General features: G+C 44.3%; 4 protein-coding genes across 4 annotated transcripts; 3 read left to right on the forward strand and 1 right to left on the reverse strand.

Annotated features, from left to right (window-relative positions):
- Positions 1–4,537: 4,537 nt before the first annotated feature.
- Positions 4,538–4,970, reverse strand: BDB00DRAFT_858533 (uncharacterized protein; the record flags this gene model as incomplete). Its single annotated transcript, XM_053125867.1, has 1 exon — positions 4,538–4,970. A coding segment is annotated over exon 1 (274 nt), but the record flags the coding sequence as incomplete, so codon positions are not given.
- Positions 4,971–8,492: 3,522 nt separating this feature from the next.
- Positions 8,493–9,272, forward strand: BDB00DRAFT_858547 (uncharacterized protein; the record flags this gene model as incomplete). Its single annotated transcript, XM_053125868.1, has 2 exons — positions 8,493–8,995; positions 9,074–9,272. Coding segments are annotated over exons 1-2 (515 nt in total), but the record flags the coding sequence as incomplete, so codon positions are not given.
- BDB00DRAFT_858550 (uncharacterized protein) lies at positions 9,134–10,167 on the forward strand. The gene is made up of 4 exons (XM_053125869.1): positions 9,134–9,360; positions 9,469–9,507; positions 9,631–9,694; positions 9,889–10,167. The coding sequence occupies exons 1-3, from the start codon at positions 9,188–9,190 to the stop codon at positions 9,671–9,673; spliced, it is 255 nt and encodes an 84-aa protein (XP_052973026.1). The 5' UTR covers positions 9,134–9,187; the 3' UTR covers positions 9,674–9,694; positions 9,889–10,167.
- Positions 10,168–10,474: 307 nt separating this feature from the next.
- Positions 10,475–11,323, forward strand: BDB00DRAFT_858554 (uncharacterized protein; the record flags this gene model as incomplete). The annotated part of the gene is made up of 4 exons (XM_053125870.1): positions 10,475–10,588; positions 10,639–10,655; positions 10,706–10,708; positions 11,085–11,323. Coding segments are annotated over exons 1-4 (166 nt in total), but the record flags the coding sequence as incomplete, so codon positions are not given.
- Between the last annotated feature and the right edge of the window lie 3,247 nt (positions 11,324–14,570).

The following is a 14,570-nucleotide window of genomic DNA, read 5'->3' on the forward strand; positions in this document are numbered from 1 at the left end:
ATCGACAAAATATTATTTATCACTACGTACGTAAAAGGACATCCGCTTTTTTGGTTCACACATTCGTCTTTGTTTTAGTTATGCATGTTACAACGTTGATATAGACATGGTCCCCAATATTATTTATACCTTGTTATGCAAAAACCATATCCCCGACTCTTTAGTGTAAATGTGTATCATTACAGAGAGTGTAACATGTGATAGAAAAAACACAAAGTAGGAAGTGCATAATGTGTTATGGTAGAAGATATGTAGAAGCATACAGATGTATTAAAATATAAGAGGGGCTCTGTACTACTACTGGACACTTCGACTTGCTCTTAATCTCCACTTTTTTTTTTTTTGGCACAATGGACCTCAATCGCAACGAATTGTTAGTTGCGTGCTTCTGTCCAGTGAGCTCGAGGGCAAATAGCAACACTGGCTTCCAAATGGTGCCAAGCAGAACGCACGAATATCATCAGCGGCGCGTTTTAAATGGTGCTTCACAGAGTTACTCACACAATGGTACTTGTTTTACACGCATCCCGAAGATTGAGTTTATCAATGTATCTTGTATATCTACTAGTGGGTGCCATTGTAGCCAATATTGAAGCCAATTTGCGCCAAAGCTCAACTCCATCACCGTTGCGGCCAGGCGACGATACTGATATGGACATGGATGATGATGTGGTGGTCGATTCTTCCTCCCCTGGTATGAGACTTATATTGTTAGTGTAATAGATGTGCGAATAAGTCATTTATCGTTATTATGTAATGTAGACGTCGTTTCAAGTCTTCATGTCCCTTTTTCTGCCGAGGATAATGTGTTCGCAGTTGAGGATGAAGTTGCCGATGGAGAGCAAAATGACAATGATCTTGTCATAAGTGCTGCTGATGTTGAGTTCGGTAATGATGGGGGCGAAATGCATAGTGAGGCAGCCGCCATTGACGCAGGTTGGTTTATGAAAGGCAGTTTTATTGAATCAAATAGAAGAGCTCTGAACTACACGGTACTTACAACCTTTTTTTCCAAAAATAAACCGAAGACACTCACCTTGGTCCTCCCCCTCCTCCTCCTGTTACCGGAATTCATAATTATCCGCATCCCTTTGTCCTTGTCGTTCTCTTCCTCGTGCTTTTCCAATTACACTTCGTTTCCGAGCACTTGTCATGCATCATCATCGACTTTTGCGTTCTACTTCTTGGTGATCTCCGGCCAAACTTTTCCATCCCTACCTCGCTTGCTACTCTCCGTCATATCACTGGCTTCTCTGCACTGACCGATCACTTGCGTAAATATGTGTGCTGCTCTCGTTGCCACAGCCTATATCTTGCATCTGATCCTCATTGCCCAAGGACATGCACCAACGACGATATCCGCTACAACAGTTTATGCGACAACGAATTGTTCAAAACTGTCGGTAATCTTTGGGTGCCTATAAAAGAGTATGCCTATCAGCCCTTGTCTGCGACTATTGAGAGGCTTTTTTTGCGGCTGGATTCGAGGCAAAGATTGAGGAATGGCGGAGCCGTAGACGAATTGTTGATAACTCGTTTGACATTTACGACGGTGACATGTGGCGGGAGTTTCGTGATCGTGAAGGCAGGCCGTTTGTTGAGTCAGCACCGTTCACTGTTGTTCACACTCAACGTAGATTGGTTTGGCCCGTTTCTGAACTCCACGTATTCAAACGGTGCCATATACTTGTCCATAAACAATCTACCACGATCTGAGCGCTACAAGTCAGAAAACCTCATTCTTCTTGGTGTAATGCCTGGCCCACGGGAAGCGAGTACATCTGACATCAACCATTACCTTCGACCCTTGGTTGATGAATTGTTGGAATGGTACGGCGGTAAAACCATCAGGACGTGCCAGTATCCACAGGGAACACTTGTCCGCTTGGCGTTGTTCGTCAATGCTTGTGATATCCCTGCCGCAAGGAAACAAGCGGTTTCACCTCGCATGCGAGCCTTTGCGCCTGTCACAAATGCGTCCGTCAATTCAACGTTTTCCCTGGCACCACCAACATTGACTACTCCGGGTTTGACGTTGCTAGTTGGGTGCTGCGAACGCGGGAGGACAACCGGGCTTATGCTGAGCAATGGCGGAATGCTGAGACGATGATGGCTCGACGAGAACTGGAACGGGCAAATGGGACGAGATGGTCAGAGCTGCACCGTTTGGGCTACTTTGATCCTGTTCGTTGCACGATCATCGACCCGATGCATAATTTGTTTCTCGGCACAACAAAGCGTATGGCAAAGGTCTGGATTGACCGAGACCTCCTCACCAGAACCGACCTTCAACAGATGCAAGTGCTCGCGGACGGTATTGTTCTCCCTCCCGATTATGTTGCCTTGCACCGCAAAATCGAAAGTGGCTTCTCATTCATGACCGCAGATGATTGGAAGTCGTGGTGCATCGTATACTCGCCTTTTGTGCTTGACGGCCACCTTCCTAGAAGATACCTCCAAAACTGGTTGAAGTTTGTCGACGCTTGTCGTTTGCTGGTTAAGCCATCAATTACCGTGGACGAAACTGCAGTAGCAGATACTCTTCTCACAGAGTTCTGTACTGGTGTCGAGCAGATATATGGCCCAGAGGAGATCACACCGAACATGCACCTTCATATGCACTTGGCCGCAACGATCAATGATTTCGGGCCGTTATACGCTTACTGGCTCTTCTCGTTTGAGCGCTATAACGGATACCTCAAGGAGATCGACACCAACCAAAAGGACTCGTTCGAAATGACGTTCATGAAGAAGTTCTTGCAGAAGACTGGTGCTCGCGATTTCGTTCGATCGTTTGAAGCCCTCTTCCAACACCATCAACATCATTTCTCCTTCCTAAACAGCTTTCTCGACCTTGTACACCCGATCCCACGCGCAGCTGATGTTGTCCAGCGTCAATTCGATGTTCATGCGTTTTTGGCGTTGTCGACGGATGTTGGAACCATCCACTACGTTACAGGAAGTGAGCCGCTGCCGCCAGATGTATACCCCTTGCATTATGGACGGATAGCGTTTATGCCTGAGCAACTGTACAATTTCTTGTTGGCATTTTACCGTGCTGTAAATGACGATCATCTCGTTCACTATACCCAAGCTGGTGATGGGCAAGTTTTCGTCAGTAACCAGTACTGGAAAATGAAGACGTTAACGATGATGGGGCAGATTTACCGCAGTGCTGAAGCGAGATCGCGACGTGGTGCCCACGCTCAAGTTCTGCCACGTAGACGATCGCGGAGAAGCAATGGCCTGGCCATGCGAGATCCAATTTTTCTTTCGGCATGTGCAGTTCGTTCGTGGGCAGCAGACAGAGCATGTATTTGCATATGTCCGATGGTACAGCATCCACAGAGATAATGATGGTCGCCGATTTACGGATCCTTATCTTGAAACGTGGTGTAGCCGTTTTCGAAGTGAAGCGATGGATTGCATTGTACCTGTTCCTCGTTTATATGGACAAGTTGCTATTGTAAAACTGGGCACACAAAGAAATGCAAATCCAGAACAGTAGTGCTTCCGTTAGCAAAAAAGATGCTAGCATAAGCAACTATAACTTTTTACTCGCTTTTTTCTTGCCTACTAAAAATTTTCAATATTCCATGTTTCTGCTGTTACCTTAGCGTTTATAATAGTACCATGTGGTGTTGTATGCACGCGTCGATAATATCTTGGCGGTAGCATTTTGTTACCTAAGTTGCAAAAAAAAGGAAGATTTAGGGCTGAATTCGCAAACCAACATGTAAGCAGCAAAGCAAAAGCACTAGCTATAAGTATATACGCACCCTATAGGCTTACAGGACTTGTGAAGTCTAGCTAGTAACTTTAGAGAACGGTAGTCGCATGCTGTTAACAAGTTTTAAACGAAACATTTAATAGTAATTAAAGAACCATTAAGCTGATGGAATGCTTCTTATCACTTGGAGTGTTTCAGTGAGTAAAGTGAGTGATGTTTCTGTTTGTGCCATGATGAGGATTGATAAAGACGCGAATGACGTGGATAGTAGAAGTGGCAAAAAAGAAAAAGATGGGTCGTTCTCCCCAACCACTGAAAAAAATTCCCCCCACCCCACCCAACAGCAGCTGCATGCATAACTTTTGTTTTGCCCACCCCATACCCACACGACACGGGCAGGTCTATTTGCACACCCCCTCATGCACACCCCCAGTCACACCCAGGTAGGATTTCCGTTACACACACCCCGCTGACATTTCTTTCGTGCACACCCCCTCACACCCTTTTGACTGACAGTATGCATAAAGAAAATTGATACAGGATTCGTCTATTAGTCTAAGTATAAGGTGTTGGCAAAAAGAAATAAAAAAGAGAAAGTGGCAGGGAAAGTAAGAAAGGTAGCGAAAAAGTAAGAGGATCAAGTGTCAAGTAGCTGATTAATTATTTCGGTTACAGGTGGTTAAGTCTTCGCCCTCAGAATCAGATGCGTGAATGGGATGCACTTCTTCGTCATTGGGAATCGTGAAATTGGGAAACGGTCGAATAGACCGTTCAAAAGAATCTTCAAAAAGGGGATACCAAGGATCATCGCGAATGCTTTTGTGTGGTCCACGACCCTCAGGGAATACTTCAGGCCACTGGATAGCTGCGTCGTTTTTGGTCATAACGAGTATGAAGTGGTTTCCAATAAGCTGGAGGACGATCGGGTGGGTGCGCTTGGCGTGTACTGGGTTGGTTGTTAAAGGGAAGAAAATGTGCGATTGTGCGCCATCTATAACAACTGGCGTTTCGAACGTATCAGCGGCAATTTGACTGCATTCAGGCGAGACGAACCATTCACTTGAATATGGATCGAGTATTTTTAGTAAACGACCCTTGTCATAGTATTGGTAAAGCGTATTGGCGTTGGATAGGTACTGATCGAGCATCTTGGTCTTGACATCGATGTATCGCTCCTCTGTGTTATACAGCTCAACAGCTAAGGCCCGAAAGCCACAGTTACCGTCTGGCATGGGATTATGCACCAATTCAACAGCTGATGGAGGGATCCATTTGCAAACAAGGTTGAGGTTGGGTACAAAGCGAATTTTTGGAGGAGGAGGGATGGTAAGTGCCATGTTGTTTGCTTCATTTGTTGTTGTTGTTGGCTCCATCTTTCCGTTCCTATAGATATTAAAAATTTAAATAAAGAATTGGCTATACATCTTAATGCATAAAACTTTACCATATTGCTGCAGCATCACGACCAATGCCGGTGTTTGCTTTCTTTCGGCGTTGAGAGTCTTGATGCTCTAAAGCGATCAGCTCACGCTTGTTGCTGCTGCTTTATGGTTTTTGGGTGCTTTTGGGGATTGATTTTGGCTGCTGAAGCTGCTCAACGTCGATGAACATATCATCATTGATAGATTGTAGGTGCGCGAGGAGAGTTGCACGTTGTTGGTTATCTGGAAAGCGGTGTACAAGATTGTTGGGGCGTGTGAGCTCTCCTTCGATTTGCGATTCCAGGCTTGGGGCTGTAAATGAACCAGTCATCGCCAAAATGTTGCTATTGCTATTGCTTGTTGTGTTTGGTTCTCCTAATAACAACAAAAATCAGCTACTGTACGTTACAAATATAACAGCTTTTACATAACAGCCATGACTACCTTGAGAAGCCGTTTTCTCAGGATAAAGGTGCCAGCGTCTGGGAATTAAGCTTAAGGGGATTTCACCCTGTGGTGGAAGCACATGGCAGCACGGAATATCATAATGATACTTGATTGCACATTGGCAGTGATCAGTCTTTAACGGATTATTGACTGTTAACTCGTCACGGATGGCATAGAAAGCGAACTTGGAAATTATACGTTCCAAAGCTGCCAAACGCTGCTTTTGCTGTGGTGGGATATGCGAGTTTCCGCCAAAACTTTCCTTGTCGATCTGGCGCTTCCAATTCAAATTCTAATATAAGGAAGAAAGCATGTAAGAGCCGCGTCACTAACGGATCAATATAATTACTATAAGAGATAAACCTTCAATCGATAAAACTCGTCAATTTGCGTAAAGGCAGTTAGGAGATTGCCACTTGAGGACATGATTGCCTTTTTCATGTTGGCATGCGTCCCTTCGGCTCTATTTGTGCTGTCATTTCCGAAATGCTTTACATAAGTGAGGCGATTGCCTACCCACTTGTCTTTTGAAGCAAGCTTTCTGTATACCGAAAAAACATGTTTAAGTCCAAGTATCATGTGGTCAAAAAATCCGTGCTTATTCAATTTTACACACCTTTGCAAATAGTCCATGACAACGTCGGGTCTTTTTGCTTTTTGAGCAGCCTCCTCATATATCTTCATTGCCTTTTCTTCGAGCTTCTCGTTCGAAATCGTGGATCGCATATCGTTGAACTTGTCTTGATACTCTCTAGCCATTAAAAAATTGATAGCTTTCTCGAGTTCCTCGTAATGGTCCTTGACATCAAAAAGCTTGCGTAGGTTGACCCTGAAGTTGCGTCGTATATGGATCTTGCATAGGATCTTTTTCGCCGTTGGAAAAACGCGGTCGAGAGCACCGGTCAAAGCAGTTTCGCTGTCTGTTACAAACACACCAGGGGACGAAACCTGATCAAGTGGCCAAACGACAGTTTGAAGCTTGCGAATCACCCAATCGTAGCTGTCATTGTTTTCCTCTGATACCCAGCAGCCAGCAATGCAGAAAGTCATCAATTGGGGATATCCAATATTTCCAGTTCCAACAATGTTGATAAATGGCAACCGGTGCTTGTTTGTCTTGTAAGTGGCGTCCAAGGTAACAACGTCCGGGAATTGGCGAGCGAGTGCGATTGCCGATCTGTGCGCAAAGAAGAGAGACTGCAAAAAGCGTTTGTCGCCTTCTTGTTTTGCTTTCCATTGGACTTCGTACTCGTCTTCTTGAAGCTTTTTGATTAGCTGGAACATTGCATGATCTGGGTCGTTGTTGAAGATGCTCTGACGAAGATTGGTGATGTCCTTAGGATGAGCAATCTTGTTCTTGCTGGCAAGATAAGACAATACAGCTTTGTTGGTTGCATGCGCCTGTACCATCTTCATAACGACCTCCTCATCGTGATCGAGTTTGCATAGGGTACGACGAAAGCTCGTTTGCCAACTCATGGTTATGACCGCCATCATAGAAAGAGACTATGTGCCATTGGTTGCTGGTCTGGTTCAAAGGACGAAGGATTATTTCGAATTTGCAACCAAACCGCTGAGAGTCCCTTTGACGAGTGTCGATCTTTTTACCCTTGGATGATGCGATGGCCGTGCCCTCGTCATCTACAATAACCATTTGTCTTGTCGTGGTCTTCTGCTCTTCACATACGCCCTTGTTGACTAGCTCACCATAATGCTTGCAAGCAATCTGGAGCTTCCTCTTATTTCCCGTCTTATTACTTCTAATAGTACGCAACGAGACACCATTTTCTTTGCCCCATACAGTACATAGCAGGCAGTCTTTGCGGCATCGAATCCATCCCATGTAGTGCTAAGTTCTTCTGGAATTGAGGTCATTGTTTTTGACATTGCGTTTAAATGAGCAGTAATGAGGTAGGTAGAAATTTTAATAAATAATGCGCGTTTGTATCACATCAAATGTTCCTGGATTTGTACATAATAAAACTGTCCGTCCTATGTATACCCATATACAATGATGATAGGTAAAGAGGTGATTCATATATATTTCTATCTAAGCATATACTTTATGCTGGATCATTTCTTTATTGCAAGTTCGCATAGCTTCAGGAATAAGCTGCATTACTGTAACTTTAATAAAGGATGTGCATGACCAAAATATTTTGCACAATTTTCAGTCAAAAGGGTGTGAGGGGTGTGCACGAAAGAAATGTCAGCGGGGTGTGTGTAACGGAAATCCTACCTGGGTGTGACTGGGGGTGTGCATGAGGGGGTGTGCAAATAGACCTGCCCACACGACACAGTCGTGCAACCAACTTTTTCAAATTTTTTTTTGTTTTCTCAACTAAACATCGACTACCCAACCCTCCAATTGCTCTCGCGCACTATTGGGCAGAGTAGTAGTGCTAACACCATCCACTCTTATCAATCTGTTCGCGTCAACGTCGGGTTTCAATCCATCAAGATGGCGCAAAAACGCGTTTGCCTACAACAGTATATTTAATCAACGTCGAAGCATGTCGAACCAGCTCAAAATAATTACCCTCTCGTTTCGCCATTGCGGCTTACGCACAACCACACGCTTTCCAGCTTCACCGGAGTACTCGTCGTCGGTCTCCTCTTCAGACATGTACTCCAATCGGAGCAATGCCCCCCCTCGTGGGTAAGTCGCCTCCAGCTGGGCCTGGTGCTGGTGGTACAAATCCACTCGTCGCTTATGTTTCTATTCTCTGTGTCAGAATACATGCATGTTCATATACTACTAGCATAGATAGTTTTCTTTTCTTACAGTGTGGCGACGACTATTACGCCGAGTCGCTACTCTTCTTTGTGCTGCAAGCACAGCCGACTGACGATGCGAACGACGCGTGTTGCCGAAAAAGTAATAGAGCTTTTCAGCCAGCTGCTCGTGCGTGAGGTCGTACTGACCAAGACCCTGAATGTACGATATCGTACGGCCACGAACAGTACGATTGTGGGTGGAACGATAATCGTCATCTCACCGGAAGCCATGCTCTCCCAAAGACCGATGATAATGGCGGATCGCGCCCTATTATCAAACGATATTATTAATCAGCTACTTAACCTGTATTTCAGAAGAGGTACATTTAGTTTTCTTACAGAAACGCCCGCCAAGCGACCCACTCGAGCTCCCTGCGCTGGAGCACCGTTAGTAACTGGGTTACCAGCAAGAGGAGGTGCTGCTTGCTGTTGTGCCAGTGTCTGTCTGGCGACGACATCCCCTATTCCTCGCAGCTGCTGCTCCAACATCATGTTTCGCGCCTCCAATGCTCGGAGACGATCCTCCATCCCCAACGCGACGTTCCGGGCATTCCCCTCCTCAACAGCAGCCCGACGTTCTGCATTACGTTGCTCTCTGGTAGCATTGCGATCTCCTAAGGTAGACATCTATACAATATCTCAATATGCGGCACTCAAACAATATCTACTAACTGCTGTTCATTTACTTTTTTCGAAGTACTTATATATGTTGGTAAGTGAAAGAAAGATGGATTGTTTTGAAATCAGGTTTTTTTTTGGGGGGGAGCATTATATCATAGGATGGGTCCTCGCGCAAAGCACTCTTCTTTCTATGCATGGTGAGGATGGATGGAGCAAAGTCTGCATATTCGGTTTCTCTATTATGCTTCGCGTTTTACTCAAAACCTCTTTTTTGTTTCTTTCTTCCCCTTTTTCCACTTTACTCCCCCCTCCTACTTTCAACACCTTTTTCGATTGGCAAGTATCGTATCCATCTTCTATAAGGTAATACTATGTATTCTATTCTATTCTGTGTCCTATGTGTTATACCACTGTTAATAAGTGTAATCTTGCCGTACACTCACAACTCTTCTTGATGGCGTTTTTGGATAGTAACTGCCTTTTTATCTTTGCAAGCGGGACAGGAGCATCGTAAGTTTTCTCTCCGTTACTATTCTTCTATGGTCCTTTCAAAAATTTACTAGGCTTGAATACTAACGTTTTTCAACGCCGTTTGCTCTTCTATATGTTGCCCATGTCTCCTTTTCATTACAGAGGCCTGTATCTACTTGACCGGTCATTACAAAACTGTATATGACGCTAGTAGCAGTACTTGTAGGTAAATATTGAATGTCATCTTCAATATGTTTCATCTCTTTCTCTACTACTACTGTTCTTCAAACTGATTATTGCTTTATTTCTTTATGTTGTGTCCCATTCGGTCTCCATCTGCACATTACGATCCGCCCATCCTGCCTTGATGTCTCACTTCGTTGCATCTTGCTCTCCTTTCTTTACCACCAACCAATATAGCATACTTCAATTACAGTAGAACTTTCCCCCTTTTGATTATCTCGATTGCTTGTATAAATTATGTCAATGATCATACAATAATAAAATCGGTTCATCCAACCATACCGTAAATAATTATATACTATTCAAATCAATTGGACAGACCATTTAGTCATCGTCATTCTTTTATAGCTACACCTACCTACACACTAAAATATGCATATGCGGACCTCTGTAAAGAAATCAGCTGCACATAATACCCAGTCCATATGTAATGCAATAAAGAACCTAACCACGACTACATACTGTACATGATACGAGCGACCCCAATGCATGAGCTATATATCACACTCTTTTAACAGTGTGATAGCTGCAACTTACTCGGTTTTTACGAAAATATCATCTTCTTGAACGAGCCCTTGAGCTCCCTCCTCGCTTCGCATGAAGAAGTCTTACATCAATATCAAACATGTACATACAAGTTTAACGGGTGAAAAGTTAAAAGAAACAATTTTTATTGGGTACATTTAACTACTAATTACTAATAGGGTGTCGATGTCTTAGCTTCTCTGCTCTTAGAGCAGTACTGACAGGAGCAACCACTGGAAGGTGCATCGACATCTGCTCCCGAACCCTCTACACAAAGCTAGGGTCTTGTCTTGAACGCTTTGGGATCATCGAAGGTCGATTGGTATTGAGATGCCCAGCGGTCTCACCAATCCTATCTTATACAGTAAGTCGCTCGGTGTCAAAACAAGCATCAGCACCCACCCCTACACTTACCTACCCTCACTCACACTCACTCACATTCACACACACAGAAAAAAAGGAAAGGACTTATGATACGTGATCGAAAAGAGAAGAGAAAAAGCGATGAGTCTAGCCTTGAGAGTCGATGTTGAGAGTCGATTGCCGAGAGTCGATTGCCGAGAGTCGAACGCCGATCCCCAGTGTCACCCTTGGCTCTTCCCTTGGTCCTGGTGTTGCCTCCGTTGCGCCTGTCCAACCCTTATTTCCGGTAATCCTGGCTGCCTCCAACTGGTCCCTGCTTGGTTTGTCCAGTCTCGCGTTCAACGGTGTTGGTCACAACCGGTCTCCTAGTGGACCAGAGGACGGAGGAATCCTTTTCGGTTTCTCGCCATAGAAATATGGTAGTGTCCTTTTGGTTGGATGCCTTGTTCTCCCGGTCTGGTCTACTATGGTGGGAAAAACCTAACTTATACAGTAAGTCGCTCCGTGTCAAAACAAGCATCAGCACCCACCCCTACACTTACCTACCCTCACTCACACTCACTCACATTCACACACACAGAAAAAAAGGAAGGGACTTACCATACGTGATCGAAAAGAGAAGAGAAAAAGCGATGAGTCTAGCCTTGAGAGTCGATGTTGAGAGTCGATTGCCGAGAGTCGATTGCCGAGAGTCGATTGCCGAGAGTCGATTGCCGAGAGTCGATTGCCGAGAGTCGATTGCCGAGAGTCGATTGCCGAGAGTCGATTGCCGAGAGTCGATTGCCGAGAGTCGAACGCGATCCCCACCATAGTAGACCAGACCGGGAGACAAGGCATCCAACCAAAAAGGACACTACCATATTTCTATGGCGAGAAACCGAAAAAGGATTCCTCCGTCCTCTGGTCTCACTAGGAGACCGGTTGTGACCAACACCGTTGAACGCGAGACTGGACAAACCAAAGCAGGGACCAGTTGAGGCAGCCAGGATTACCGGAAGTAAGGGTTGGACAGGCGCAACGGAGGCAACACCAGGACCAAGGGAAGAGCCAAGGGAAGAGCCAAGAGAAAGACCAGGAGGAACCAAGGGAGTGAAGGAAAAAAGAAAAATGAAGGAAAGAAAGAGTGAAGAGAAAAAACGAAATGGCCTGAAAAATGTGGGCGTATTTATATCTTTTGGTATCATCAACCCCTACAATTCATGGAAAGCAGTGCGCAGCGCACACACGCCCACATGATTATGATAGACTGGCAACTTGCGGTCCAGGCTGTTCAAGGACTCCCTAATACCATTTCCTGAACTTGCTGTTTCATGCTGCTGCTAGCCTTGTCGCGTAAACGGGTCTCGCGTTCAGCGTGGCGTGCACTATAATATATCAGAAATGCCATTTTTTGAAAGAGGTGTGTTTCAAAATATTGTAACGACTTGACGTTTGAATGATATCAAAACACCCTCTTTTTCTTCAACGATGCTGATGCTCGGCAGAAAAGAAAAGGGGATGTTTTGCTCGCACAAGGCACCATGAGGTCCAGCCTACGATTTTCACATGAGAGACTCCCAGCACTCCGTCTCCCAAGTAGACATCGATTCTCACGCAATTATCGGTTGCCGATCCTCCAAGCCCGCAATGATGGATGTGGACAGCTTAAACTAAACTGTCAAGGGCAGACTATAGAGCAGCATGGCTGTTTTCAGCATAGTATGCGCGTCATCCTAGAACTACTATTATCGATACAGGCTGCTTCTTCAGGTTGATAGTGCTGTTGGGTTTGCTCATTTTCTCATCCACCTCCCTTAGCAGTAGCGACACAAAGCCAATCAGACGTGGTGTTTACTTCCTCGGCGTGTGTACGGGTGATGTATGATACATGTGAAAAAAAAACAAAACAAAACAAAAAACAGGTTTCGGGCTGGTACCCTCCGAAAAAATTTTTCCTTTCGATTATTTTTGCGAACGAACTACGCGAAGATAGAAACAAAAAAAAATAGGTGAAAAACGCGTACCAAAGTGTGGTAAAGCGCGTTGTAATAGTGTTACATACTGTCGCTATGATACAGAAGATCTGTCATTGTTCCCCGCGTTGTTGGCACGGACCTGTGGGTGCGGAGTGGGGGTATTTTTTTTTTTCAAAAGAAGCGGGGTCTTGAACGTGTGCATGAAAAGGCACCCATTTTCCGCAGCGTGCTGCTTCCTCGCTTTTTCTCGATCACATGTGGTAAGTCCCTTCCTTTTTTTTCAGTGTGTGTGAGTGTGAGTGAGGGTAGGTAAGCGCAAGGGTGGGTGCTGATGCTTGTTTTGTAGGCACGGGGCGACTTCTAAGTAGGTAAGTTGATTGGTGAGACCGCTGGCATCTCAATGCCGATCGGACCCTCCGAGATCCATAAAGCGACCAAGACAGAACCCAGCTTTGTGGTAGAGGGTTCGGGAGCAGATGCCGATGCACCTTCCCGCAAAGCTAAGACATCGACACTCTCGTTTTTGGACGAGCCTCTTTAGGAATTTGACCAATTTAAATAAAGGCCTTGTTGTTGTTGTCCCCCGTCTATCAAACATGTGCTGTTTGTTATTGTGTATTACGCGTATTGTATGTAGTCAAGCTACTACTTTAATTAATGCTGCATATTAGCTATCTAACCTCACCCAAGCTACACGTATCTTTACGATATTCTACGTTTGAGACCCAAAGCAATATTTTTAAGGTTTGATAGCCTGTGAAAAGAAGAAGGTCTGACAACGTTAAAATTCTTAATGATGCGCGCTATACCTCTAGTCAAGAGTGTCGTATGGCAGATTCGTTACATTTCTTCGAGAGGAGACCCTTAATACATAGCTCTAAACAATACACGTCCAAAAAGTCGAGCGTAGACAACCATTTGCAATTAATCTGTGTGATCATGTCTATTTGATCTTTAACGCAAATACAATTCGATCAATCCAAAGTTTCTTCCCGATTTAGCCACAGCTCCGCGGGTATGTGCACAGGTATTGTTAATAGATGCTGTGGGCTGCGCGTTCCATGACGATCCAATTGAGCCAGTTTCCTCTGTTTATGCCTGTTAATTAATAAACATAACGTGACAGTAGCAACACATACAACTTATTATTATTGCTTGCTTGGTCTTAATAATTATGAAAAGCCAAGATCTTGGGTTGCACATCCGCAGCACGACAATTTCTTCCTTGACATATATGGAGGAAAATATAGCATAACAAACAGTTTGCGTGAGAAATCAATTCAAAAGTCTTTCACACACTCGTTTGGTATGGTATCGATCGAGAGATTGACCACAACATCAAATTACTGGTCCCAGTCTTGTCGGTACTGTATTATCCCTGGCGATAAGATTTCGTTTTAACCCTTCCCTACTCTTTCGCTAGGCACATTAGCACAGTTTATATAGTTTAAGCATTAATCGCATAAGATGGATGTACAGTAGTTTTTCACCAGGGTATGTAAAAGTAGTCATTCTTACTACAGTTGTTTGGTACTAAGTCTTAGTTGTAAGTCAAGAAATCTCTCGGCGTATGATACGAGCTTTTTTGAGTGTGCGTTGTCAACTTGGAAGATCTTTAAATTTTCTTTCACGAAAAAAATCGCGTAATGGGCCAAGTGTGTTGCTAAAGTCTCGTACGAGGTGGCCAGGTGAACATCCAAACCAATGTTCTGATGTCAGTATGTAATCATGTCATTTGTTGCAATGGATACAATAACTATCTGGGGCAAAATCGCTCCTAAAATAGACGAGGCTTTTTGCTTAACTACAAATTAATACCCTTCAAGTCGATGAGCTTAGACCATGAATTAGATGGTGATAATAAAGCGGTACAAAATTAAGAGTATGAATATATTTATGTATTTGAAAAATTTAGGCGACTATTTTTTATTTCTCAATGTAGCTCGCAGATAAACACAGATGAAAAAGAACCCTCTACCCGTAATACATTCTTGCCTTTTTTTTAATTTTCCTTTT

This window comes from Zychaea mexicana, assembly GCF_025766255.1.
Source record: "Zychaea mexicana strain RSA 1403 chromosome Unknown BDB00scaffold_169, whole genome shotgun sequence".
NCBI lineage: Eukaryota > Fungi > Mucoromycota > Mucoromycetes > Mucorales > Lichtheimiaceae > Zychaea > Zychaea mexicana.